The following is a 26,670-nucleotide window of genomic DNA, read 5'->3' as shown; positions in this document are numbered from 1 at the left end:
CCTTTCTTTACTTCCTTCTCTAATTTCTTCCCCAAGGGGCTTTCTTCTCCCAACACTTTCCTGCACCTTCACGATTCTTGCTCACTTTCCTTACTTCTTTTATTTCTACCTTTTTTAAAGCTCGAAAAACGAAGTGGTACAACAAAATGTAATAAGATATATGTGATGTGTATTACTAATTTACTGTACTAATAAAAATAAAATTAAAAATAATAAAAATAAAAAAATTTTAAATTAATTGCTACATTGTGTAGAGATATAAAATAATTCTGTTTATTGCCAAAATGTTTCTTAAAAACATTTTACATAATAGTTTCTGGGGATGCCCTATAATCCTCTATCCTATTTGTAAAGAGGTTGATAAATTAGACTACTACTAAGATGGAGTACGCTATCATCACACTTAGTGATTTTACTAAGTGAATTAGATATATTGGTGGAGTATTTGGAAATTATTGATGATTGACATTTATAGCATCATTGTTTAAGTGAATAAACTTATTTTAGATAAACAGGCAGATTGGCCTTAGGAGTGCCCAACGATAATCACTCATAGTCAGCTGAGTCTAATATTCTGGAAAATGCTCTAAAAAGATTGTTATGCAGGGAATTATGTCATTTCACTCTTCAATGATGTAGAAATCATGTAATTCATGATCATGTTCAGAAATATCCAGTCAAATTTCCAGAATGGCACAATATGATCCACTGACATTTTAATAACTCTGGCACTGGCCACTCAAATCAGTTGCCCTGGACATTTTAATGACTGTTTTTACTGTATTTTAATGTTGCTGTTTTACCTGCTTGTAACTATTTATACTATTTCATCAGGGACTGGATTGCTTTTTTACTGTTATTATGAGTGAAATGTTTTTAAGTTTCATGTGCGATGCTCCGGTATTCCCTGGGAAACGTCTTCTCGTTTTGCACTGTACAACTGTTGCTTTACAAGATGACAATAAAGGTTGATTGATTGAGAATAAATACATTAAATGAAAGAGGATAACTGGAGGGAGAATAGGGCCCCTCAGAAACCAAAGTGGTCATCTCTGCGTGGAGCCGCAGGAGATGGGCAAGGTCCGCAATGAGTATTTTTCTTCTGTATTACCGTGGAGAAAGACATGAAGAGTGGGGAACTTGGGACAGTTAATGGAAATGCCTTGAGGACAGTTCGTATTATGTTTGAGGAGGTGCTGGACGTCCTAAGGCCTATGGAGGTAAATACATTGCCTCGGCCTGAACAGATATAAGCGAGGACACTAAGGGAAGCTACAGAAGAAATTGCAAGCACCCTGGCAGAGTTATAAATCACCATTAGACATGGGTGAAGTGCTGGAAGACTGGAGGGTGGGTAATGTGCATCCAATTAATAAGGGCTGCAAGGAAAAGTCTGGGAACTATAGACCAGTGAGCCTAACATCTGTGGTAGGCAAGTTATTGGAGAGCATCGTGAGGGATAAGATATATTTGCATTCAGATAGGTGGGCTGATAGTTTTGAAGAAGTAACCAAAAAGGTTGATGAGGGCAAAGCCGTCGACAATGTCTGCATGGACCTCAGCAAGGCATTTCATATGGTTCTGCATGGTAGGCTGCTCTGGAAAGTTAGACTGTATCGGATCTGGGGAGAGCTAGCCAACCTGATAGAGAATTGACTTCATGGAAAAAAGCAGAAGGTGATGGTGGATGGTTATTTTTTGACTGGAGGCCTGTGACGTGGTGTGCCTCGGGGATTGGTGTTGGATCCATTGGTGTTTGTGGTTTATATTAACAATTTGGATGAGAATGTAGAAGGCATGATTATTAAGTTTGCAGATGACAATAAAGTGGTGGTATCATAGATAGCAAAAATGGTTAGCAAAAATGTCAGCAGGATCTGGATAAGTTGGGCAAGTGGGCTGAGGAATGGTTACTGCAGTTTAATGCAGATAAGAGTGAGGTGCTGCATTTTGGGAAGTCAAACCAGGACAGGACCTTCACAGTGAATGGCAGGGCCCTGGGGAGTGTTGTAGAGCAGAGGGATCTAGGAGTGCAGGTACATAGTTCCAAGAAAGTGGTGTCACAGGCACACAGGGTGGTCAAAAAGGATTTTAGCGCATTGGCTTTCAGTCAGGATATTGATTATAGAAGTTAGGATGTTATGTTACAATTGTACATGATGTTGGAGTGTCTACATTTGGAGTATTGTTCAGTTTTGGTTACCCTGATATAGGAAAAGATACAAAGAAGATTTACGAAGATGTTGCCAGGATTTGAGGGCCTGAACTATAGGGAGAGGTTGTGCGGGCTAAGACTGTATTCCCTGGAGCGCAGGAGGATGAGGGATGATCTTATTGAGATATATATGATCAAGGGGGAATAGATTAGGTAAATTTGCAGTCTTTTATCCAGAGTAGGGGAATCAAGAACCAGGAGACATAGGTTTAAGGTGAGAGGGCAACAATGCAATAGCAGTGTCACAGTAGCGCAGCTGTAGAGGTGCTGCCTTAAAGTGCCACAGACCCGGGTGCGATCCTGACTACAGGTGCTGCCTGTACCGTGTTTATACATTCTCCCTGTGACCGCGTGGGTTTTCTCCGGTTGCTCCGGTTTCCGCCAGCATTCCAAAGATGTGCAGGTTTGTAGGTTAATTGGCCTCTGTAAATTATCCCTAGCCTGTGTGGGATAGAATGAGTGCGTACGGGTGATTGTTGGTCGGCACAGACTTGGTGAACCAAAGGGCTTGTTTCCACGCTACATCTCTAAACTAAACCAAACTAAACTAAGGAACCTACGGGGAACTTTTTCACACAAAGGGTGGTGGGTATATGGAATGAGCTGCTGGAGGAGGTAGTTGACGTAGGTACTAGACCAACATTAAAAAATCATTTGGACAGTTACATGGGTAGGCAAGATTTCGAGGAATTTTCCGATTGATAGTAGGGAAGGTTCAAACAAGAGGGCATGACTTCAGAATTAAGGGACAGAAGTTTAGGGGTAACATGAGGGGGAACTTCTTTTCAGAGAGTGGTAGCTGTGTGGAATGAGCTTCCAGTGGAAGTGGTGGAGGCAGGTTCGATTTTATCATTTAAAAATAAATTGGATAGGTATATGGATGGGAAAGAAATGGAGGGTTATGGTCTGAGTGCAGGTAGATGGGACTAGGGGAAAATAAGTGTTCGGCACGGACTTGTAGAGCCGCGATGGCCTGTTTCCGTGCTGTAATTGTTATATGGTTATATGGAACATGGGCCAAATGCAGGCAGATGGGCCATCTTAATCGGCATGGGGAAGTTCAGCTATTTCTATACTGTGTGACTCTATGAATGGTCAAAATTGTGTCTAATTTCTGAAAGAATTGAAAATTTCAGATGTGGTTCATTATGTATCCAATATTCAGAGCCATTACCCTTGTTTTATTTTCCATCTGCATATATTATTTCAAGTTTGCAGTGCAACTGGTCATAACCTTTGTTCCATTGCCTGATTTATTCACATTCTGAATGTGATACTGGATGAATAAGCGATGACAAAATAATTATTCCAATGCTTCCAGACTTAAATATGTAAAGTGTTTTGTACCATAATAATAATAATAATAGGATCAAAATATGAAAAATATAATGTAATATATCTTTAAACTTACTCTGTTCATTGGAAGGTTATTATTATCAATTAGGAACATTTAAAAAAAAGCAGATGAAAGGCATATTAAAGTATTAATAGGAGTAAGATCCAACAGTCTCTAACATTTCCCTGTGCAACACCCCCAAAGTCCTGAGCAGGTCAGATTAAATATGTTTTCTTGCATTACTTTCTAGCCTTAATTATAAAATGACCTAGAAATTAAATTACTTTCTTCCGGATATTGCTTAATGTTTGGAAGGTTATAAGGCTGAAGAAGGCTGCATAAAAATACTAATATGTACATGCAGCAAAATACAAAAATCTGAAGGAAATCAGCAGGTCTGTAGAGAGAAAACACATCAGGTAGGGACCCTTCTTCAGATCTGAAATGTCATCTGTCCATTCATTCCACAGATGCTGTGTTCCACCAGCCTTTAGTTTCTGCTTAAGATTCCAGCATCTGCAGTTTCTTGTGTCCACAATATATACATACAGTGGCTTGCAAAGGTATTCATACCCCTTGAACTTTTCCACATTTTGTCATGTTACAACCACAAACGTAAATGTATTTTATTGGGATTTTATGTGATAGACCAACACAAAGTGGCGCATAATTGTGAAGTGGAAGGAAAATGATACATGGTTTTCAATTTTTTTTACAAATAAAAAACTGAAAAGTGTGGCGTGCAAAAGTATTCAGCCCCCTTTACTCTGATACCCCTAAATAAAATCCAGTGCAACCAATCAGAAGTCACCTAATTAGTAAATAGAGTCCACTTGTGTGTAATCTAATCTCAGTATAAATACAGCTGTTCTGTGAAGGCCTCAGAGGTTTGTTAGAGAACATTAGTGAACAAACAGCATCATGAAGCCCAAGGAACACACCAGACAGGTCAGGGATAAAGTTGTGGAGAAGTTTAAAGCAGGGTTAGGTTATAAAAAAATATCCCAAGCTTTGAACATCTCACGGAGCACTGTTCAATCCATCATACGAAAATGGAAAGAGTATGGCACAACTGCAAACCTACCAAGACATGGCCGTCCACCTAAACTGACAGGCCGGGCAAGGAGAGCGTTGATCAGAGAAGCAGCCAAGAGGCCCATGGTAACTCTGGAAGAGCTGCAGAGATCCACAGCTCAGGTGGGAGAATCTGTCCACAGGACAACTATTAGTCGTGCACTCCACAAATCGGGCCTTTATGGAAGAGTGGCAAGAAGAAAGCCATTGTTGAAAAAAAGCCATAAGAAGTCCCGTTTGCAGTTTGCCACAAGCCATGTGGGGGACACAGCAAACATGTGGAGGAAGATGCTCTGGTCAGATAAGACCAAAATTGAAGTTTTTGGCCTAAATGCAAAACGCTATGTGTGGCGGAAAAATAACACTGCACATCACCCTGAACACACCATCCCCACTGTGAAACATGGTGGTGGCAGCATCATGCTGTGGGGATGCTTTTCTTCAGCAGGGACAGGGAAGCTGGTCAGAGTTGATGGGAAGATGGATGGAGCCAAATACAGGGCAATCTTGGAAGAAAACCTGTTAGAGTCTGCAAAAGACTTGAGACTGGGGCGGAGGTTCACCTTCCAGCAGGACAACGACCCTAAACATACAGCCAGAGCTACAATGGAATGGTTTAGATCAAAGCATATTCATGTGTTAGAATGGCCCAGTCAAAGTCCAGACCTAAATGCAATTGAGAATCTCTGGCAAGACTTGAAAATTGCTGTTCACAGACGCTCTCCATCCAATCTGACTGAGCTTGAGCTATTTTGCAAAGAAGAATGGGCAAAAATGTCAGTCTCTAGATGTGCAAAGCTGGTAGAGACATACCCCAAAAGACTTGCAGCTGTAATTGCAGTGAAAGGTGGTTCTATAAAGTATTGACTCAGGGGGGCTGAATACTTTTGCACGCCACACTTTTCAGTTTTTAATTTGTAAAAAAATTTGAAAACCATGTATCATTTTCCTTCCACTTCACAATTATGCACCACTTTGTGTTGGTCTATCACATAAAATCCCAATAAAATACATTTACGTTTGTGGTTGTAACGTGACAAAATGTGGAAAAGTTCAAGGGGTATGAAAACTTTTGCAAGCCACTGTATATCTGCATCACATGTAAATTAGATGTCATGGGCTAGTTTTCAAATGAGACCCTTGTTACAAGCAACAGGAAAGTGGTATATCACTTATAAGGGTAGAATTTTCCTTTGATCCATGGCTACAATAGTCATTAGTGGACATCAATAAGACAGACAAGTTATAGTATAAAAACAAGGCCATTTTTTTGTGAGACTTGGAGGGAAATAGTAAAGCAAATGTACTGTATTTACAGAATCGACCATTCCTTTTCTGTTGAAACACTTTGGAATGTTAAATCTCATGTCCACTGAAATCCTTGGCTCAGTAATTATCTTATCTGTCTGAAGATGGTTTATATGTTTATAGCCAAAGCCAAGACGTCAGTTTAACAAGTCAAGTTGAAACTTGCATGAAGCTACAAATTGGCCAAAAAATGTTAGCTGCAACAGAGGAACAAATATGCAACAATACATCAATATGACCAAAGCATCTAAAAGATTAATCAGAAAAACAGAATAATAGTGGGTGCAGAACAGATTCACCTAGATGGCTGAATTCGAGAATATTAGCTCTCAGGAGAAGTTAGACAAACATGGATTGATTTTTGTGCAGAGACGGATGCTGAAGGGTGATGGCCTGAATGAAGTTTATACAATTATGAGAGGCACAGATGGGGTAGATGGTCAGTCTTGTTCTCAGGGTGAAAATATCAAAATCTGGAGGAAACAGCTTTAAGTCCCTGTCCCATTTAGGAAACCTGAACAGAAACCTCTGGAGACCTTGCGCCCCACCCAAGGTTTCCGCGAGGTTCCCGGAGGTTTTGGTCACTCTCCCTAATGGTCTAAAGTGGTTTCCGCGTAGTCGAGGCTTCTTCTATGTTCCTGCGATTATTTCAAAAGAACCAAAACCGGCCTTGATTAAAAATACGTTGCCGTTTGGTCGAAGCCAGTGGAGTGTGGTCGCTATTTACTTACAGGCAGTCGAAGGCAATCTCCTTCGTTGACCGGCCATTTTGATTGGCTCATTGGAGTTTTCAGCAAAGATCTTTGGTTTTCAGGACCTAGAAGATCCGCCGGAAGGTAAAATGCCCGCTAACTTTATTAAACTTCTTAAAACTGTCTCCACTCCTTCTTCCCCCCCCCCCCCTTCTCTCCCCTTCTCTTCCGCTTTTCTCTCCCCTTCTTTCCCCTTCTCTCCCCTTCTTTCCCCTTCTCTCCCTCCCTCCCGCGCTCTCTAAAGGACTTACCGTGCTCTGTGGCAGCCGTTTACCTTCCTCTTCATCGCGCAGACAGCGCTCCTCCGCTGTCCCTGGCCCCCACCTTCGCGATGTGTTTGTGTGTGTGTGTGTGCGGTCGGTAGATGCAGCTCACACTTCGGTGGAGGCTTTCCAAGCGAGGGACCAAAACCTCTGGCGACTCATGGAAACCTTGGGTGGGGCACAAGGTCACCAGAGGTTTCCGTTCAAGTTTCCTAAGTGGGACAGGGGCATTAAGGTGAAAGGAGCAAAATTTAAGGGAAATGTGCCGGGCACGTTTTTTTTAACGCAGAGAACCATAGATGCCTTAAACTCTCTTCTAGGCAGCGGGAGAAAGAGATATAATAGTGACGTTTGAAAGAAATTTAGACAGGCACATGAACTTGCAGGGAATGTAAGGCGATGGATCGTATGCAGGAAGATAGGATTATTTTGATTTGGCTATGGGCCGATGGGCTTGTTCCTGTGCTGCACTCTTCCATGCTTGAAGTGCATTGTTGTTTACTTTGGCTGGGTAACAAAAAGAAAGACAAATTTAGAGATTATAATTGGTATACTGGCATTCCAGTAATATATGAGATCTTTTCCACAACCTGTTAGTAAAGTTAACAACCACTCTAGCATAATTTCAAAAGAGGCACCCTTATTGCAGGTATTCCAACAGCAATGATTTGTTCAGTAAATAGGTGTTTTGGATTGGCAATGAGGATATTAGGTAAAATGTGATATCGTACCTTTAAAACTTAAAGCCTAATTCCATTATAATTTGAAATGTTTCACTTTTGCAAAATCCTTTCACCCACTTCAGAATCATTCTTTTCAATAACATGGCTTTTATAACAAATAAGTACATTTAGTGCTAATTGGAGCTCTAGAAAAAATAGTAATGCCTTTGTAACTGAAATCTGAACTTTTTATTTTGTTCAAGCCATTTAAAAGCTAAAGTAAATGATGTAGGTTTTAAAGATATTCAATTTTGAACAATTAACTATGAATAATTCTAATCAGGCGGTATAATTGTAGGTTAGCTCCTCAAATTAAAAGAAAGGATTTCTAAAAACGTTAAAATATTAGAAAAGTAGCTATTACAGTAGTGTTATCACTTTGCACTAACCTCAATCAGATATTAACAATAGGGAATGTGCTTCAGATTGTATTTGCCATTTAAATGCGAGTACAGTGAGCTGAGATGTGTTTTTTTCTGTATGCCAAATCAGCAATAAGTACAGACCACTCAACTGAAAGCGGATTTGCATAGTGTTAAAATGAAAGATGGCAGGCACGGTTAAAAAGAAAACTTGCATGATTGGCAGTAGAATAGTCATCAATATTTCTTACATTGCAAATCGCTTCTACCAAATATAATTAATTAACTGCTATTCTGTTCAAGGATATGTGGTAGAAATTTGTCTTCATTCACATGAATGAAACACATTGCTCCTCCAAAATTCAATTCCATTGACTTAATTGGCTCCATTGCGTAAAGCAAACTAGATTCCTTTTGTCATCTGCAGCAGTGAACGAAGCAGAAAAGAAAGTTTCCTAACTTGTAGAATGGGGAAAGTCATGGGTAGCTGTACCAATATCCCATTGAACATAATGGATGACTCAGGAGGGAAATAGATTTCCAAATAGTTCAAGGATTAAAAAATAACAAAATGGGAAATTGTTTTTAAAAGATTACTCTGCTGTAGTAATGTTATAATTAAATTCAACCTATTTTAACATTCTATACCTGAGTATTTTATCCAGTTTAAATTGTAGTGAATACAATCTCACAAGGACAACATTTAAAAAAAAAAAAATTATTTAAGATTTAGGGAATAGCAAGGTTATTTGAAATATTTTTAAAGAATACTAGTCCAAGGGGGACCCGTTTGTTCCCGTCACCTCAACGCGCGGTTGCGGGGGGGGGGGGGAGCTGCGGCGTCACACACACACTAACCACCCCCCCCCACACACACTAACCACCCCCACACACACACACACACACAGTAACTACCCCCCCCCCACACACACACTAACCACCCCCCTTGATATTATATTAATATTATTAATTGGCTCCTTTTAGCCCATCCCCGCCCTGTCCACTGACGCATAGCCCCCACCTCGCAGGCGCATCTAGAGAGGGGGGTGGGAGAGAGAGGGCAGAGAGAGAGAGGGGGCAGAGACAGAGGGGCAGAGAGAGAGGGAGAGGGGGGGAGGGGAAGTGGGGGAGAGGTGGGGTGGGGGATGGAGAGGGGAGGGGTGGAGAGGAGAGGGGGAGAGGGGGAGGGGAGGGGAGCGGAAGGGGGGAAGGGGGAGGGGGGGAGGGAGGTGGAGAGGGGTGGAGGGGGTAGAGAGGGGGGTGGATGGGGAGGGGAGGGAGGAGGGGCAGGGGGAAGGACACTGAGCGGGCAAGGCCGACTGCGAGCGGGCGGCAGGCCTCGGAAGTGCTCTGGACCTCGGAAGCCCAACCAAATTACTGCATGTTCAGTGGCTTCAATCCAGAGCACGAGGAGGGAGGGCGGCTGGGCTGCGGGCAGGGTTGGACGGGCCGCTGTGGATGGACGGCCGAGTGCGAGTCGACTGCGAGGGGGTGGCGACCAAATGACCGCGAGTCGGGGGGGGGGGGGGGATGGTGATGCAATTTGCAACAGTGCCCAGCAGGCTGCGCGTTGAAAACTGTGCGCAGCGGGCCGCGAGGAGCAGAGCCATTGTGACGTCATCAGGTCATTAACTTTAAAAAATATTTCAGATTTGTGAACAATTTTAATAAATAACTCAAGAAATAATATATCAAATTTTCAAATCAACATTGAAGTGACAGTGCCAACAAATCCATACTATAGATTTTTTTAAAGTAATATTCACTGAAAAATTCAGATCTAGCAGATTATTTCCTGATCCAGCTGAAAACTTGATTTTCTCTGACTCGGCCATTTTATCTTAACATATGAACTAAAATAGCTCTTGTTGAAATCTCCACCTGCCATTGCACAATTGGAGTGGTCCTATAGAACTGAACTTAATCTGTTCATTGTTAAAAAACAGTACGATTTTTATGGGCGAGAGATACTGATCAAACCAAGATATTAATTGTTTGAAAACATAATTAATTCGATCCCAATGTTTAGTCACTGTTACGCAAGTATTACAGAGCAAACAATTTGCTGATTTTTGAATATGATCATGACTGGCTCCTAATTGTAATTGTAAAAGGTGCAATTTGACACAGACAAAGTGTCCTGGACCTAAAATATTAACTGTTTCTCTCTCCCAAGATTCTGTACGATTCTGTGTTGATTTTTTTCCAGCATTTTCTGTTTTTATTTCATGAAAGTTTAGTTTTCCATTTGTAGGCCCAGGGACCAGGGGGATGAATACAAGACCTGTAGATTATTTCCCAGTAGCATGAAAAATATTGTCTTTGAGAGGAACAAATTTAACAGAATGCAAGATATTGGTAGATTATATAAAAGAAACAGACAGCTTTGTGAAACTTCCCAAAGGATGGTGAGTGTTGAATCGAATTGAATACTTTATTGTCACATGTGAAAGTCACAGTGAAATTCTTTGCTTTATACCCAAGGTATGCAATAGTCGCCATGTAAAGGGCGCTTACAAACTTACAAAGCATCCCACTCCCCGTCCACTCTTGTTCTTCCCCCACCCCCCTCACAGTGGTTCCCCAATGCTGGGCCCTACTTTGTTTCCCCCCCCCCCTCACGGCGGTCAGGCCGGGTCCTTCTTTGTTCCTGGCGGTGCGTACTCCGACTCCCAGGTGGCCTGTCTTCGAATGCCGGCGCCCTCAACAACCGCAGCACCGGGTCCCCTCTTGACGCCTCCGCGGCGCCGACTCCGGCCCCAGCCATGGCCTCTTCTGGTCGCAGGCTGCATTGCCCGTGAGCTCCACCATCTCGTGAGGCTCATTAACCCGTGAGGCTCTGGCTCCAACTCACGAGGCTCAGGCTCCAAGTGATGAGGCTTCAACTTCGACCCGTGGTGATACCAAAATGTATAAAAATACCCTTTAATGAAATCTGACAATATGCACTTTAACCACATGTGATTTTTTTCTAATACAAATCTCAAATTGTGGAGTACAGAGGCAAATGAATAAATGATGGGTCTGTCCCAAACATTATGGAGGGCAGTGTAATATTTCAGGTCAATAACCATTGATCAGAACTGAAAAAGTGAGAACACAAATATGCTTTAAGCTGTGGAAAAGTGAAGCGTGAAAAAAAAAAAAGGAATGTATGATAGGATGGATTTCAACATTAGCCTGACATTGTGGGGGCCATCTAAGAGAGGGTTATGAATATGTGTTTATCATAGCTGGTTTTAGTTTGGAGCAGGGGCCTCCAAACATTTTAGCATGAGGGCCACATTATATATTTGGCACATTTTTGTGGGCCATAGGAAAAATTAAAGATATGTCAGTTTTGTAAATCTAATGAAAGAGAGAGAGAGCGAGACAGAGAGAGGCTGTGTCTTTCTCAGCTCCAGTGGCTGAGAAGTTTTAAGCAGCCTTTCAAGGATTTGGTCGATTGAGAAGGGACAGGGGCAGAAGGCTTCATAGTTTAACTTATTGTTGGACTGTTGAAACTTTCCTTTGCTTTAAAAATTCCTCCACAAGTGTGAAAATCCCTGAGATTTCTCTAAATTGTCGAGGGAGCGGCTGTCATTGGCGGACTGCCAAGAGTGCCTGGATATCGAGCGTATGAAGTTATCGGTGTCCTTGTCGTGTTTTGGCACTGTTTCTCTGCCCTAAAGTAATTTTGCACAGTGCGGTTACCTGGCTTAATGTGAAGAAGGTGCTTTTGCGTTCGGCAAAACAGGGTAAGGTGTTCTCGGCTGTGGATGAACTTGGAGACTTTCCTGCTTCAGCTGGAGGATTTTGCTTTCTGAAGATTGTCTTCGACTGTGACTGTCCCTGGGAATTTAATTGGAGCTGAGCTGCTGGGGTGCCGGGAGCTGGTTTGTGCCTCTGTCCAGATGGCGATGGCGGGGGCTCGGCCGAAGGAGAGGAGCTACACAGCGGTGACATCAGCGGCGGAAGTGAGGCCATCTGAATATGAGAATCATGTTGACTTGGACTGGGACGGTTTTGGTATCTCGGTTCAAACTGGGCCCCAGATGTCCAGGGAAGTAATTATGAAGGCTATGAATGCCCTTCTTGGGAGGGGGGCTATTGTCTCTTCCGAGCTCGAGAGGGGAAAGGTCGAGATGATATTGAAGACCCGGGAGGATGTGGCCACAGCGTTGGAGAGGGGGATTTCAGTGGGGGGGGGGGTCCATATACAGGTGGTCCCATGGGTGTCCAGGGTGAGACCGGTTCTCCTGCGGAGTTGCCCTACATGTATTCCGGATGCAACACTCATTCCGTACCTGTCTCAAATTGGGGAGGTGCGGTCTAAGTGCTTTAGGCTCATGCACCCCGGGGGGGGACCCGGAGGAAAAAGGGATCTTCAGTTTCAAAAGGAGGGTGTTCGTGAAGGTGGGGGTGGGGGAAGGCGATGAGGGGAGCTTCGAGGTGGAGTGTAGGGGTCTCCCTAGAACCGTGCGTTGGAGTTGGGGAAAGGCACGGAATGGTATGTTAGCTTTCATAGCAAAAGGATATGAGTATAGGAGCAGGGAGGTTCTACTGCAGTTGTACAGGGTCTTGGTGAGACCACAACTGGAGTATGCGTACAGTTTTGGTCTCCAAATCTGAGGAAGGACATTATTGCCATAGAGGGAGTGCAGAGAAGGTTCACCAGACTGATTCCTGGGATGTCAGGACTGTCTTATGAAGAAAGACTGGATAGACTTGGTTTATACTCTCTAGAATTTAGGAGATTGAGAGGGGATCTTATAGAAACTTACAAAATTCTTAAGGGGTTGGACAGGCTAGATGCAGGAAGATTGCTCCCGATGTTGGGGAAGTCCAGGACAAGGGGTCACAGCTTAAGGATAAGGGGGAAATCCTTTAAAACCGAGATGAGAAGAACTTTTTTCACACAGAGAGTGGTGAATCTCTGGAACTCTCTGCCACAGAGGGTAGTCGAGGCCAGTTCATTGGCTATATTTAAGAGGGAGTTAGATGTGGCCCTTGTGGCTAAGGGGATCAGAGGGTATGGAGAGAAGGCAGGTACAGGATACTGAGTTGGATGATCAGCCATGATCATATTGAATTGCGGTGCAGGCTCGAAGGGCCGAATGGCCTACTCCTGCACCTAATTTCTATGTTTCTATGTCATGCGTGCGGTGGTTATGGACATCTCCGTAGGGAATGTCCTAATCACGGGGTCGCTGCTAGAACTTCTAGCGCAGCGGCCCAGGAATGCACTGCTGGCCCATCAGGGGTGGCTCATCATGCCTCGGTGGTGCGGGGTGGTATTGCTGACCTGGGTGGGGCTGTCGGCTCTGCCTCGGTGATCCGGGGCGGCGGGGATAGCCCTCTGGGTCTGCAAGTTCCGCCTTGGGGACGCGGGGCAGCGAGGGCTCCCGCCCCCTACGTCCTGAACCTGTGGTGGTGGCTGAAGGTGAGGCACAGAGGGAGGGTGGAGAGAAATGGGAGCAGCAGAAGAAGTAGAAGAACAAGCAGAAAAAGAACACCCAGCGAGTCAAAAGCAGGCGGGTGTGCAACTGCCGAGTATGGAGATCACCCAAGGGGCGCCTGTCAGCTCCAGTGAGGTCCAGAGTGCAACTGCCGTGGCCCAGCAAGGAGCTGCGGTGGCTCTGACGAGGGTAGGGAAGGTAAAACGTGCGGGTGATAAAGTGGATGGGGGTAGTGTGGAGGCGGAAGACCCTTTCTTTATGGAGGTCACCGTACCGCTGCATGCTAGTGGGACAAAAAGGAGGATTGGGCCTGGCGAGGAAGAGCTAGGACGTGGGTCCAAAGTTAGGGGGATGTCTTTTTCCAGACCTTTCACCACCGATGTGGTTGGAGGTCAGGAACTGGTGTCTTCCGGGTTGGAGGTTGAGCCTCCACTTCAGGGATCTCCCGAGGGTACTACAAGATCAGGTGATAGGGTAGACCCCTCTGGAGCTGTGTCCTCTGGGCGGGTGGATGTCCCTTCGTCTCAGGGGCCCTCCGAGGGAGTTATCTCATCGTGTGTTGAGTTTAGCTCCCCTGGGGGTGTGTCCTCTGGGTCGGAGGAGGTCCCCTCGTTTCAGAGGCCCACTGAGGGTGTTAGAGGCACGCTAGAGGGTGGGGTAAGCTCCCCTGGTAGTGTGGCCCCTGAGACGGGGGATGAGCAGAGTCAGCCCGGGGGGGGGGGGTTCGGGGGCAATGGTGTACCAGTCTGTGCACCATATCAGAGCCAATGGAGGTGCTGGGGGGTGTGCTGCACTGCCGGCTGAGTTGGCAGGGGAGAGTAAAAAAGTAAGTGGAGAGCCTCTGGGTGCTGCCAGTGGAGGGGTTGCTTTAGGTGCTGTGGAGGTCGGAGCTATTTCAGGTGGCGATCCTCTTTCAGATTCTGGGGGTGCCAGTGTACCACAGACCCTGGGGGTGCCTCTTGTTTTTTCTTCCCCAGGCCCAGATGTGGAGGGTGAAGGCAGAGCGCAGGAGCCCAGCCAGTCAGTGGGCTGCGTGATGCGGATAGGGGTTTCAGGAACCTTCCCCAGCATTGATCCTGGGGGTGGTGTCATGCTGGAGGAGGGGGAGAGTGATGGGGCCAGTTTGTGTGGAGGGGTTGGCGAAATTCCAGAGAGTTCTGGTCTTTCGACTTCTGACAATGACCTTGGTGATGCTGAGCTTGTTGTGTCAGGTGCGAGTAACTTGGCCGATAGCCCAGGATCCAAGGACGAGTCTCATGCAATTGTTATCTGTGAGGTGCGGGAGTTTCTAAAAACAAGCCGTACCAACAGAACAAAGGCAGATGCTCCAAAGAGACGGTGGGCTGATCTGCCGACTTTGGTTAAAACTCTCGAGGCTATCCTTGGCAACAAGGATAGTGATCTTCCTGTCTCTGAAAAGTGCCAGTTTGGGGACTTTTTGGAGTTCCTAAGAGAGAGAGTTATGAAGCCTACAAGGAGTATGAGGGTCTCAATCTAGTGTGCCTGCACAATCAGAGTAGCCACATTAAACTTAAACGGGAGTAGAGCGAGTTTTCGTAGATTCCAGATTTTATCAGTCCTTAGGGAGGGTCTACATGAGTCATCTTAGCTCAAATTCGAGTGAGGTGGCCTTTCTGTTGGCTCAGAATTTCTGCCAAATGTTCTAAAAGTGCAAGAAGTTGTGCCAGGACGTTTGCTCCATCTGGCCGTGAGCCTGGATGGCATGCCGTTGCATTTCATTAACGTGTATGCCCCCAGCTCCGGCACGATGCAGGCCGGCCTACTTCAGGAGGTGACTGCTCTGTTGAGCACTATTGATAGGGGAGAGTGTGTCTTCCTTGGGGGGGACTTTAATTGCACACTTGAGGTGCGAGACCGTTCTGGTACTCAGTGTGCCCCTGCTGTAGCGAAGAAGCTGAGAGGGTTGATTGATTCCTTTGAGTTGGTTGATGCGTGGCGGGACCTCCACCCGGTTTCTACTGCTTTTTCGCGGAGGTCTGAGGGCGGTGGTTCCCGCATTGATCGAATATATATTTCCCGAGCGTTTGTTTCCCGTGTCTCAGCGGCCTCAATGCAGCTGGTGCCGTGCTCGGAACAGTGTCTGGTGCGTGTGGATTTTAAACCAGCGCGCGCTCGGGCCGGGTCTGCATACTGGCACTTTAACAACCGGCTGCTGGAGGATCGGTGTTTCCGGGAGTCATTCAGTCGGTTTTGGGTGAGGTGGAGAGAGAGGCAGAGGTGCTTCTCCTCCCTTAGGCAGTGGTGGGATGTGGGGAAAGCTCACATCCGTATTTTTTGTAAGGATTATACGTGGGGGTCGACCGGGCGGCGGGACTCAGCGGTCGAGAGGCTTGAGAGAGAGCTGCTGGACGCAGAGTCTCACCTGGGTCGGGTTGGAGATGATTCTTTCGAATGGGGTGTGTTTCAGGAGAAGAAGGAAGCCTTGAGGAACCTGCAACTTGAGCGGTCCCGAGGCGCTTACGTGAGGGCGCGGGTCCAGATGCTGCACGATCTGGATTGAGCTTCACCTTTCTTTTTCTCTCTGGAGAAGGGGCGGGGAGCCCGCAAGCAGCTCGTGGAGCTGCTCGCAGATGATGGCTCCTCTGTTACTGATCCAGAGATGATTAGTGCCTTGGTCAGGTCCTTTTATGGGCCCCTGTTCTCCGCAGGTGGATTCAGCGGGGAAGCTCAGCAGGACCTGTGGGAGGGTCTACCGATTGTAGATAGGGAGGTGGCCGATCTTCTTGACGGCCCTTTATCTTTGGTGGAGTTGACTCGTGCATTGCATCAGCTCAGGAGGGGTAAGTCCCCCAGGCTGGATGGGTTGACGGTAGAGTTTGTAAGAGCTTTCTGGTGTATCCTGGGGGATGATTACATGTTGGTTCTGGGGGAGAGCCTGGCGACTGGGGAGATGCCCCTCTCGTGGCGTAGAGCAGTTGTTGTCTTGATGCCCAAGAAGGGGGAACTCCGCTTGTTGAAAAACTGGCGCCCGGTCTCTCTCCTATGCACAGAATATAAAGTTTTTGCACGTGCGATGGCAAATCGCCTGGGCTCCGTGCTGTCTCAATTGATTCACCATGACCAGTCCTACACAGTCCCTGGCCGGTCCATTCAGGATAACATCCACCTGGTTAGGGACCTGATTCATCTAGCCCAGGGTACTGGTCAGTCAACTGCTTTTCTGTCTCTTGATCAGGAGAAGGCTTTTGATAGGGTAGAGCATGATTACCTCTTCGGGACGTTGCAAGCATTTGGATTTGGACCGCATTTTGTGGCCCGGGTGCTGCAGTGGAGTGCCTTGTGAAGGTTAATGGTGCGTTGTTGGCTCCCTTTCATTTTGGGAGGGGGGTCCGTCAGGGGTGCCCCATGTCGGGTCAGTTGTACTCGGTCTGTGTGGAGCCGTTCCTGTGTCTTCTTCGGAGGAGGTTGACAGGCCTGGCCCTACCTGGGGGTGGAGGTGGTTCTTTCGGCGTATGCCGATGATGTACTTCTTATGTTCACTGATCCTGGTGACCTGCGGAGGATGCGTGATTGCCTGAAGATTTTCTTGGCTGCATCTTCTGCCAGGATTAATTGGAGCAAGTGCTCTGGACTTTTAGTGGGTCAGTGGCAGGTAGACTCCCTGCCAGAGGAGATGGCAATGTTTGCGTGGAGCACCACGCACCTCCTCTATCTGGGGGTGTACCTGAGTCCCACTGATGAGGCTTGTTGGCAGGAGTTGGAGACGAAAGTGGTTGCCCGGCTGGGGTGCTGGTCCGGCTTGCTTGGAGTTCTATCTTTTCAGGGGAGGGTGTTGGTCATAAACCAGCTGGTGTCCTCCATGTTATGGTACCGCTTGTCCCGTCTTCCAATTTTGTAAATGCTTTACAGAAGAAGCTGGTGGACTTCTTTTGGGGAAATAGGAAGCACTGCGTTTCCGCAGCGGTCCTGAGTCTCCCATTAGAGGAGGGCGGCCAATCCTTGGTATGCGTGCGTACCCAGGTGACGGCTCTCCGTCTCAGGACTCTGCGGAGGTATATGTATATAGAGAACCCCCCCAGATGGCACGCTTTGGCCACGTATTTTTTCCGACGGGGTCGTTGTCTAAGGGGGGTCTCGCGGCTCCCGGTGGCGGGCATCAGTCGACCCGCCCTAAGGGGCTTGCTTGTTTTCTACCGGGATGTGCTAAGAGTGAGGAATCTGGTTGTTTTCAGCCAGCGTGTTGCTCCACGAGGGGAGTGGGATGTTGCGGCTGCGGGAGTGGCCGGTCCTCACCCAGTCATGGCAGGTGTCTAGGAGAGGCGCGCGCCCAGAGTGGTTCTGAATGAGCTTTTACCCGCTCCGCAAGATCTGCTCATCGGGCCTCGGCTCCGGGATATTTCCTGGGCACTGGCTCCACATAACCTGAGCCGCCTTTCTGAGATGACTAGCATGCCATTTCGTGACGCGAAGAGTTGCCTTTGTTTCCGACCCGACACACCATGGCGGACGGTGTTACCACCTGAAGGCGGGGAAGGTCCCCAGTGGGGGTCCCTGTACAAGGAAGTTGTCCCCCTTTACATTGGGGACTTGGGGTGGAGAGTGTTGCACAGAGCGGTGGCATGTAATAAACTTTTGAGTCGGTTCACGGGCTCGTCCGCTGCTTGTATTTTCAGTGGCGAGGAAGAGACCATGTTCCACGCTTATATAGAGTGTGAGAGGCTACTGCCCCTGTACCAATATCTGAAGGGGTTGTTCCTAAAGTTCTGGTTGCATTTTAGTCCCACGATTCTTGTGTTTGGACACAAGGCAGGGTGTGGGGAGAGCCGAGTGGGGGGGGGGGTGGGGTGGGATTTACCTGTCGGTTTGCTCCTGGGCCTGGCCAAGATGGCCATTCGCGGGTCCAGGCAGCAGGTGGTCGATGGTCAGGCTAGAGTCGGCTGCCTTGCCCCTCTTTCGGTCCTACGTCCATGCACGTGTGTCCCTGGAGAGGGAACACGCGGTGTCCACGGGGACTTTGGAAGTCTTCCATGGGCGCTGGTCACCGCGTGGGGTTGAGAGTATTGTGAACAATGATTGTAATGTTGTATTATAATGACACTTGATATAGTGTAATTTCTTTTTTTTGTTTATGACTTGATCTGCTGTATCATTTGTTGTGTCGAATAAAGTCTTGGAATTTAAAAAATAAATAAATAAATTTAAAAAAAGAGAGAGAGAGAGAGAGAGAGGGGCAGAGGCAGATAGAGAGGCAGAGAGAGAGGCAGAGAGAGAGAGGCAGAGAGAGAGAAATGGGGCAGAGGGAGAGAGGGCAGAGAGAGAGAGAGAGAGAGAGAGAGAGAGAGAGAGGGGGGGGGCAGAGAGAGGGCAGAGAGAGAGGGGGCAGAAAGAGAGGGGGCAGAAAGAGAGGTCATAGAGGAACGATCACACATTATAACGCGCCCCCGCCCCATTCTGACCGCCATCACCAAACAAACCCCGCCCCCACCCATTGCACCCTTCTTCACGCCGGCCCTGTGATGTCTCGGCTGACAATTCGAGGGACCTACCCGGTAACAACATTAAGAGCAGCTCCGGGACGCCGTGCTCCCCGACTCGAATCGACGCCTAACTGACACACGCTCCGTCCTGCGCTGAGCTTGCTGCGGGCCGGATAAAATCTCATGGCGGGCCGGATGTGGCTCGCGGGCCAAAGTTTGGAGACCCCTTGGTTAGAGGTACAGTGCCCTTTGGCCCACCTAGTCTGTGCCATCCAGCTATCCGCGCACATTAACATTATCCTACACACACTAGGGACATTTTACAAATTTTCCAAGCCAATTAGCCTACAAACCTGTACGTCTTTGGAGTGTGAGAGGAAACTGGAGCTCCCGGAGAAAGCCCACACAGGTCATGGGGAGAACGTACAAACTCAGTACAGACAGCACCCGTTGTCAGGATCGAACCCGGATCTCTGGCGCTGTAAGGCAGCAACTCTACTACTGTGCCACCATGCCAACCGTCTCTCTGAAGAAGTGTAAAGACAGCAACATGACTGAGAGCAGAACAGGGAAACAAACAGAACATGAATAATGCAAGATGCAGTTGCTGGAAACTTGAAGTTAAAGTATGAGGTAGAAATATTTGTTGTTAGAATTCAATAATTTAGGCCAGACAAGCTGCTAAATTGCAGTTTCTGTTTCAACATACCACCTTACATTTCATAGGAGCCACGTGCAAAAATCACTACAATCTTTCTCTAATTTTAATTTTATCGACCTCATTTGTATCTGAATTGCCACAATTCTAATGTTAAAAATAATTAATACATTCATTTGTTGTTGTATTAATTGTATGTCATGACTGATTAATGGATGGCTGCACTTCCCAGGATTTTCTATAACCTTTATTTAACAAAATGCTTTGCAATATAATTCATCAAGATTCGCATTGTAAGACTAGTGCAGCCTTTGCTTGTTCTGCAAAATTACTTTTACGCAATGCAAGTTGTTTATTGCTTTACCATAAAAGAGTCTTCAATAGATGCTGTCAGGTGATAGAACTAAAAACACTTAACTACTCTGTGCTTGCCATTTCTGAAAACTAGCAAAAGTTAATGGAACAATTCAAAATGCCCATTGAAAAGCTAACAATTTAAGAATAGGCGGAGAGCGAGGAAGGAAGGGTTGGTTTAAACTGCACGTATTTTAATGCAAAGAGCCTGACGGGTAAGGCAGATGAGCTTAGGGCATGGATAGGTACGAGCGACTGGGACATTGTAGCCATGACTGAAACATGGTTAAGGGAGGGGCATGACTGGCAACTCAACATTCCGAGGTACAGGAGCTTCAGGAGAGACAGGGGTGAAGAAAAAAGAGGGGGGGTTGCATTGTTGGTTAAGGAGGATGTCACGGCTGTGTTCCGAGGTGACATTATGGACAGTTCATCTAGTGAGGCTATATGGTTGGAGGTGAGGAACAAGTAAAGGATGATCACCTTGTTAGGGGTGTATTACAGACCCCCGAATAGTCAACGGGAATTAGAAGAACAAATGTGCTGGGAAATTACAGGTCAAATAAGGTTGTTGTAGTAGGGGAATTTAACTTTCCCAATATAGACTGGGAAACTCATAGGGTGAAGGGTTCAGATAGGGTGCAATTCCTCAAAAGTATTCAGGAGAGTTTTCTTAAGCAGCATGTGGAGGCCCCCACATGTGAGAGGGCAACATTGGACCTAGTATTGGGAAATTGGGAAGGGCAAGTTAATGAAGTGTGTGTGGAGGAGCCTTTTGGGACCAGTGACCACAGTTGGATTAGGTTTAAGATAGTTATGGATCGGGACGGAAAGGGTCCACATGTTAAACTGCTCAACTGGGGTAAGGCCAACTTTGAGGGTATGAGAGAGGGTCTCGCTCAAGTTGACTGGAGCAGGTTATTAGAGGGGAAAGGAACATCGGCCATGTGGGATGTTTTTAAAAAGTGTACTGAAGAAAGCTCAGGATGTGTACATCCCCGTTACAGTGATGGGCAAAGCAGGAAAACATAAGGAAGCTTGGCCGACGACGGAAATTGAGATGTTAGTCAAAAACACGAAGGATGCATGGGACAGGTTTAGGCAGCTTGGATCATGTGCATCCCTGGAGGAGTTTCGGGAACCTAGGAGTAAACTAAAAAAGGAAATCAGAAAGGCAAAAAGGGGCCAGGAGATAGCTCTGGCCGGTAGCATTAAGGACAATCCCAAAAGATTTTATAAATACATAAGGGAGAAAAGGGTAACTAGAGGGAGAGTGGAACCTCTCAGGAATCAAAGTCACCTCTGTGTGGAGCCACAGGAGATGGGCAATGTCTTATGTGGTATTTACCAAGGAGAAAGACAGTAGGATGGAGGAAATTGGACCAGTCACTGGAAGTGTCTTGAGGGAAGTCAGGGTTACTGTCAAAGAAGTACTGAAGGTACTGTCGTGTTTAAAGGTAGACAAATCTGCAATCCACATGTACGACAACCAAAATTATGCAGTCTTCCCGAGAGATCCTTTTCGAACATCAGCTTTGAAGCTGTCATACGACTCCATCAATGTGTTGAGATCTGCAATGGCCCTGACTTCAGCAAGTACCTGCTTTGTTGGCGATCGGATTAGCTCTTGAAAGATGCCCTTCGATTCCTCTGGTATACTGGACAGCACTGCATCTTTTCCAGCCATAGACAGGAATTCATCAAGAAGGAGCCTCTCGAAAAGCACTCCACCATCGTCTTGTGGCAGTGCAGACTTCTGTCGTAGTTCTTTTCTGTCATAACACCTTTCATAGAACCAGTAGAAATGAGTCCCGATTCCATGAGGAAATCCTGAAGTCCAGATCCTTCCATTTTCTTTCCAAGCATTTTGAAGTTTGCACAAATGACATGAAATGTGTCAATCAACACAATGTGTTTCTTGTACTGTGCAGGATGACTCCATACAAGAGGATATGCCTTCATGCAGACACCCAAGTCGAATGTTGTAATGACATATTCTGGGCCAACCTCATGACTTGCTTCTTCAGAAGCTCATAAACACTCTTGAACTGTACTAAATTCCGTCATCGGATGATTGATCACAGGATAGTAGTCCATTGTGGTCACATTTGAAGGCACCTCACCTGTTGCTGAGACAAATCCAGCCCAAGCTGGAAGCTCTTGACCTTTCTCACTACTCGCTTTCCGGGAAAGCATCCATGCCAGATCTTTTCTTGTACATTGTTTGAATGCTTCATCCCCATCATCACGCTTCCAGTGCTGCACACGGAAATTTGGATTTGCTTTCCAGTTGACATAGGATGATAGAAGAGGGCCACAAGAAAGAGGGTAAAGTGTGAAAAAACACAATTTTGACATTTTGACAAATAAGGGGATAAAAACATAGTCCAATTAGTTTTTTTCTTGGGAACATCATTTTTCTGACAGAAGAGATACCAATGAACAAAATGACACTCAAGAAGTAGGATCATAGGGAGGGTGCACGGTAGGCCCCTCTGGCCCACGGACTAAGTGTAGCATCAATAGAAATCTTATGATTGAATAAGACATTAAATTGATCCACCTTCTTAAAGTACCAGAGCAGTTGCCTGAGCAACCTGTACAGCCCAGTGCTGTTGGTGATTCAGTGATTGCAACAGAATGTTATTATATATACTAATTGGTTTAAGATGGCCTACAAACTAATAAGTATTAGAGCTACGAATGCATAGGCAACCAACCTGGTTACATAATTTAAATATCATGGTGTATTCATGGTAGATTTTGTCAAGATTCTGTACTTATTCTGTAACTAAACAGATGAGTGAGCATTTTTCTGTTTCACTAGTCAGATCCTTGAACCTGTTCCCTTGTAACACTGGGATCACATTTTCTCGCCTGCACAGTTAAAACTGGCCTCACTACATGCAACTCTCTTCCGTCTATTTTTTGAGAATGGTTTAGTTCCCTCTCTGTGCCTGTTTCCAGAGCACGATTACACCATAATTGCACTAAACCCTTAAATTATTTATTTTGCATTGAGAACTATGCTTATTCGCATATATGAATAAGGCAAGGCTATTGACTTTTGAAAGATATGTGGTAATTTGCTTCATACCAATTGGTGTTCCAAAAAGATTGGATGTGAATACTAATGAATATTTTAATAATGTACAAAGGTAATTTTTATGTTTGGTGGTAAAACAAAAACTTAGGTTTTGCTGATGATAGCTTATTGAGAAGTACTTATTCAGATTTTGAAGTCCTTTTCGCAAACATATTTTTTTCTTTGACATGCATAATTGCAAATAACATTCTTATTAATCTGATATAAATGTTTTTTATTATATTTTCCAGATGGGAAATGCAAGCTTACTCAACTCTTGAAGCCAAAGAAAAGGATATGATAGACTACCTACAAAAAATGTATTTTACTGAGGTCAAAGACAATTAGAATGGCAATCATGTTAATAAAATGTCACTGGTTCAATTCTTGTTTTTGTTTTTCTATCAATTGAATGTAAAAATATTAGAAGAATGCAAAAGTTTGAAACATTAGAAGAACATATGCAATTGTATTCATAATTAAACATAGCCTTTGTTCAATGGAAGTTGTCTAATTCCTGTAACATAAAAATGTACTATGAAGATAAATTGGATTTAAATTGCACTTCTGTAGAAATTAGTTAGATTTCCCGTGTAGGGTGAGAGTTACATTATTTACCTCTCGCCCTGACGCTTCAGGAGTTTATCTGGAATACAGAAATCTGCTAGGAATCAAATAGCAATCTAATTCCTGCCCCAGATAACCAATAGTCCTTGTTAGAAAACACATATTATGAATGTTGAGTTTGTGCAGGTGTTGTGTTCTTTATAATATGTAATACATCGATGTGCACACATTAAAACTTGCTTCAAAGAAGTATAATTTCTTGAGGATTTTTATTAGTAAATATACACGTCTTATAAAGGCATGGCTTGGATTACGTCTATGATGGTGGACATTCAATGACTCAATGCAAAGGTTCTCCTCAAAGGTGTGGTCATCATTACTGTTACTTTGACACCAGTTAATAAATGTATAAATGTGAAAGATAAGCGAAATAAATCAGAACTGTCAAGAGTGCCTGAATTTATTGTGCAAATCAGTACTCAAACTACAAGATTGACGCCAAACATTAATCCCAACACAAATTCCAGTAGGAGCTCCCTGTCCCTGGTTACCAATAGTATTTGAACAAATGCATCTGTGAGATCAATAGCATTTAAATGTTCCAACACTGCACAGCTGCTTCTACTTGCTCCCCAAGATTCACACGCAGAACTACCTGAGCAGACCTGTCATTCCAATTTCATCTTAACCCAATAAAATTATTTTTTCTAACCTTGATTTCATTATTTCTTCCCTGCATGCCCGTTCCTATCTACATCCAAGGAACCACTGGTGAAGTCTAGTTTCCTGGACCCAAAAGGGTTATCTTCACTTTGAATATACAATGCTTCTATACCTCCTATTTTGCTGGATGGTCTGACTCGTTGATTCTTTCTAACTAATTCTAACCAACTAATTCCCCTCCACCACTATACTAATTCATCAGGCTGAATTTATTCTCCCATAAAACATCTTCTCTTTCAACTCCTCTCACTTTCTTCAGAATATAATAGCATACTAGACTAAGTGGGACCCGTTGGGTCCCAGCATCACACAGGAGGGCTGGTCATCCAACGCAATATTCCACCTCTCCACCAATTCTAATATTGGTGGCCAGTTGGGGGGGGGGGGGGGGGGGGGGCTTTCTGGAGTGCTAGTATGGGTGTTGTGGGCTGAAGGGACTGGTTTCCAGAGGGCTAGTATGCAAATTGTGCACCAAATGGATTCTTGGGCTGGCGTCTCAGTCAATCAAGCCTGTTGTGCTGGCAACTCACTCCCTCACGGCTGGTGGGCTGGTAGTTGACTCAGGACTAATCCTTGAAATTTTATTTCAAGCAGGGTATAAGGCCACCAAATTCAAGTGCAGTTTCTTACCACTTCTAGCAGGGTGCAAGGCCACCAAATTCAAGTGCAGTTTCATACCATTTGAAGTAGGGTGCAAAGCCACTAAAGACAGCGAGTCGTGACCTCTCCCTCCTCCATCTTGCAGAGACTGAGCCACACCCACATTTCCGGATATCCCCCACCCCACACCACCAGAAAAGGTGTGGCTTTCATGGAGTGATTGACAGGAGATAGATTATCAACATTTTTTTTAAACTAATAACACTTTTATTTTTCATTAATGGTAAGAATTCTCTGCACCTGCTCAGCGGAGGGGGACTGAGTAAGATGGCCAAAAATCACAGCCGTAAGTGGTAGCGTTTTATCTAAAATCAATATACAGTGCAAACAGGAAGTAAGTGCATTTACAGTAGTGCCTTTTAACTTCAAGCCAAAGCACCCAAGCCAACATTTGAGTAAGTAGTGCCTTTCAACTTCAAGCCACCATTTGCAGTAAGTGGTGCCTTTCAACTTCAAGCCAATGCACCCACGCCCTCATTTGCAGTAAGTAATGCCTTTCAACTTCAAACCAAAGCTCTCAAGCCACCACTTGCAGTAAGTAGTGCCTTTCAACATCATGACACCATTTGCAGTAAGTAGTGCCTTTCAACTTCATGCTACCATTTGCAGTAAGTAATGCCTTTCAACTTAATGCCAAAGCACCCAAGCTACAATTTGCAGTAAGTAGTACCTTTCAACTTCATGTCACCATTTGCAGTAAGTGATGTCTTTCAACTTCAAGCCAAAGCAACCAAGCCACCATTTGCAGTAATAGTGCTTTTCAACTTCAAGTCAAAGCTCCCAAGCCACCATTTGCAGTAAGTAGTGCCTTTCAACTTCAAGCCAAAGCAACCAAGCCACCATTTGCAGTAATAGTGCCTTTCAACTTCAAGCCAAAGCTCCCAAGCCACCATTTGCAGTAAGTAGTGCCTTTCAACTTCATGCCACCATTTGCAGTAAGTGGTGTCTTTCAACCCCAAGCCACCATTTGCAGTAAGTGGTGTCTTTCAACTTCAAGCCACACACAAGCCACCATTTACAGTAAGTAGTGTCTTTCAACTTCAAACCACACCCAAGCCACACCCAAGCCACCATTTGCAGTAAGTAGTGCCTTTCAACTTCAAGCCAAAGCAACCAAGCCACCATTTGCAGTAAGTAGTGCCTTTCAACTTCAAGCCAAAGCTCCCAAGCCACCATTTGCAGTAAGTAGTGCCTTTCAACTTCAAGCCACCATTTGCAGTAAGTGGTGCCTTTCAACTTCAAGCCAATGCACCCACGCCCCCATTTGCAGTAAGTAATGCCTTTCAACCTCAAACCAAAGCTCTCAATCCACCACTTGCAGTAAGTAGTGCCTTTCAACTTCATGCCACCATTTGCAGTAAGTAATGCCTTTCAACTTAATGCCAAAGTACCCAAGCTACAATTTGCAGTAAGTAGTGCCTTTCAACTTCATGCCACCATTTGCAGTAAGTGGTGTCTTTCAACTTCAAGCCGCACCCAAGCCACACCCAAGCCATCATTAGCAGGTAGTGCCTTTCAACTTCAAAGCTCCCAAGCCACCATTTGCAGTAAGTAGTGCCTTTCAACTTCAAGCCAAAGCAACCAAGCCACCATTTGCAGTAATAGTGCCTTTCAACTTCAAGTCAAAGCTCCCAAGCCACCATTTGCAGTAAGTAGTGCCTTTCAACTTCATGCCACCATTTGTAGTAAGTGGTGTCTTTCAACCCCAAGCCACA

At 45.3% G+C, this 26,670-nt stretch overlaps 1 protein-coding gene across 3 annotated transcripts in view; it reads left to right on the top strand.

Annotated features, from left to right (window-relative positions):
- kiaa0825 (KIAA0825 ortholog) overlaps positions 1-23,822 on the top strand; it is a 309,772-nt gene extending 285,950 nt beyond the window's left edge. For all 3 annotated transcript variants that reach the window (XM_033017288.1, XM_033017289.1, XM_033017287.1), the window contains exon 20: positions 23,257-23,822. In XM_033017288.1, coding sequence (XP_032873179.1) covers positions 23,257-23,353 — 97 coding nt within the window. In that variant the 3' untranslated portion in view covers positions 23,354-23,822. The remainder of the gene's footprint in view (positions 1-23,256) is intronic.
- The last annotated feature ends 2,848 nt before the right edge of the window (positions 23,823-26,670 follow it).

Source organism: Amblyraja radiata, chromosome 3, assembly GCF_010909765.2.
Source record: "Amblyraja radiata isolate CabotCenter1 chromosome 3, sAmbRad1.1.pri, whole genome shotgun sequence".
In the NCBI taxonomy this organism is placed as follows: domain Eukaryota; kingdom Metazoa; phylum Chordata; class Chondrichthyes; order Rajiformes; family Rajidae; genus Amblyraja; species Amblyraja radiata.
Note: the sequence above shows the minus strand (reverse complement) of the source record. Positions and strands in the feature narration are given on the sequence as shown.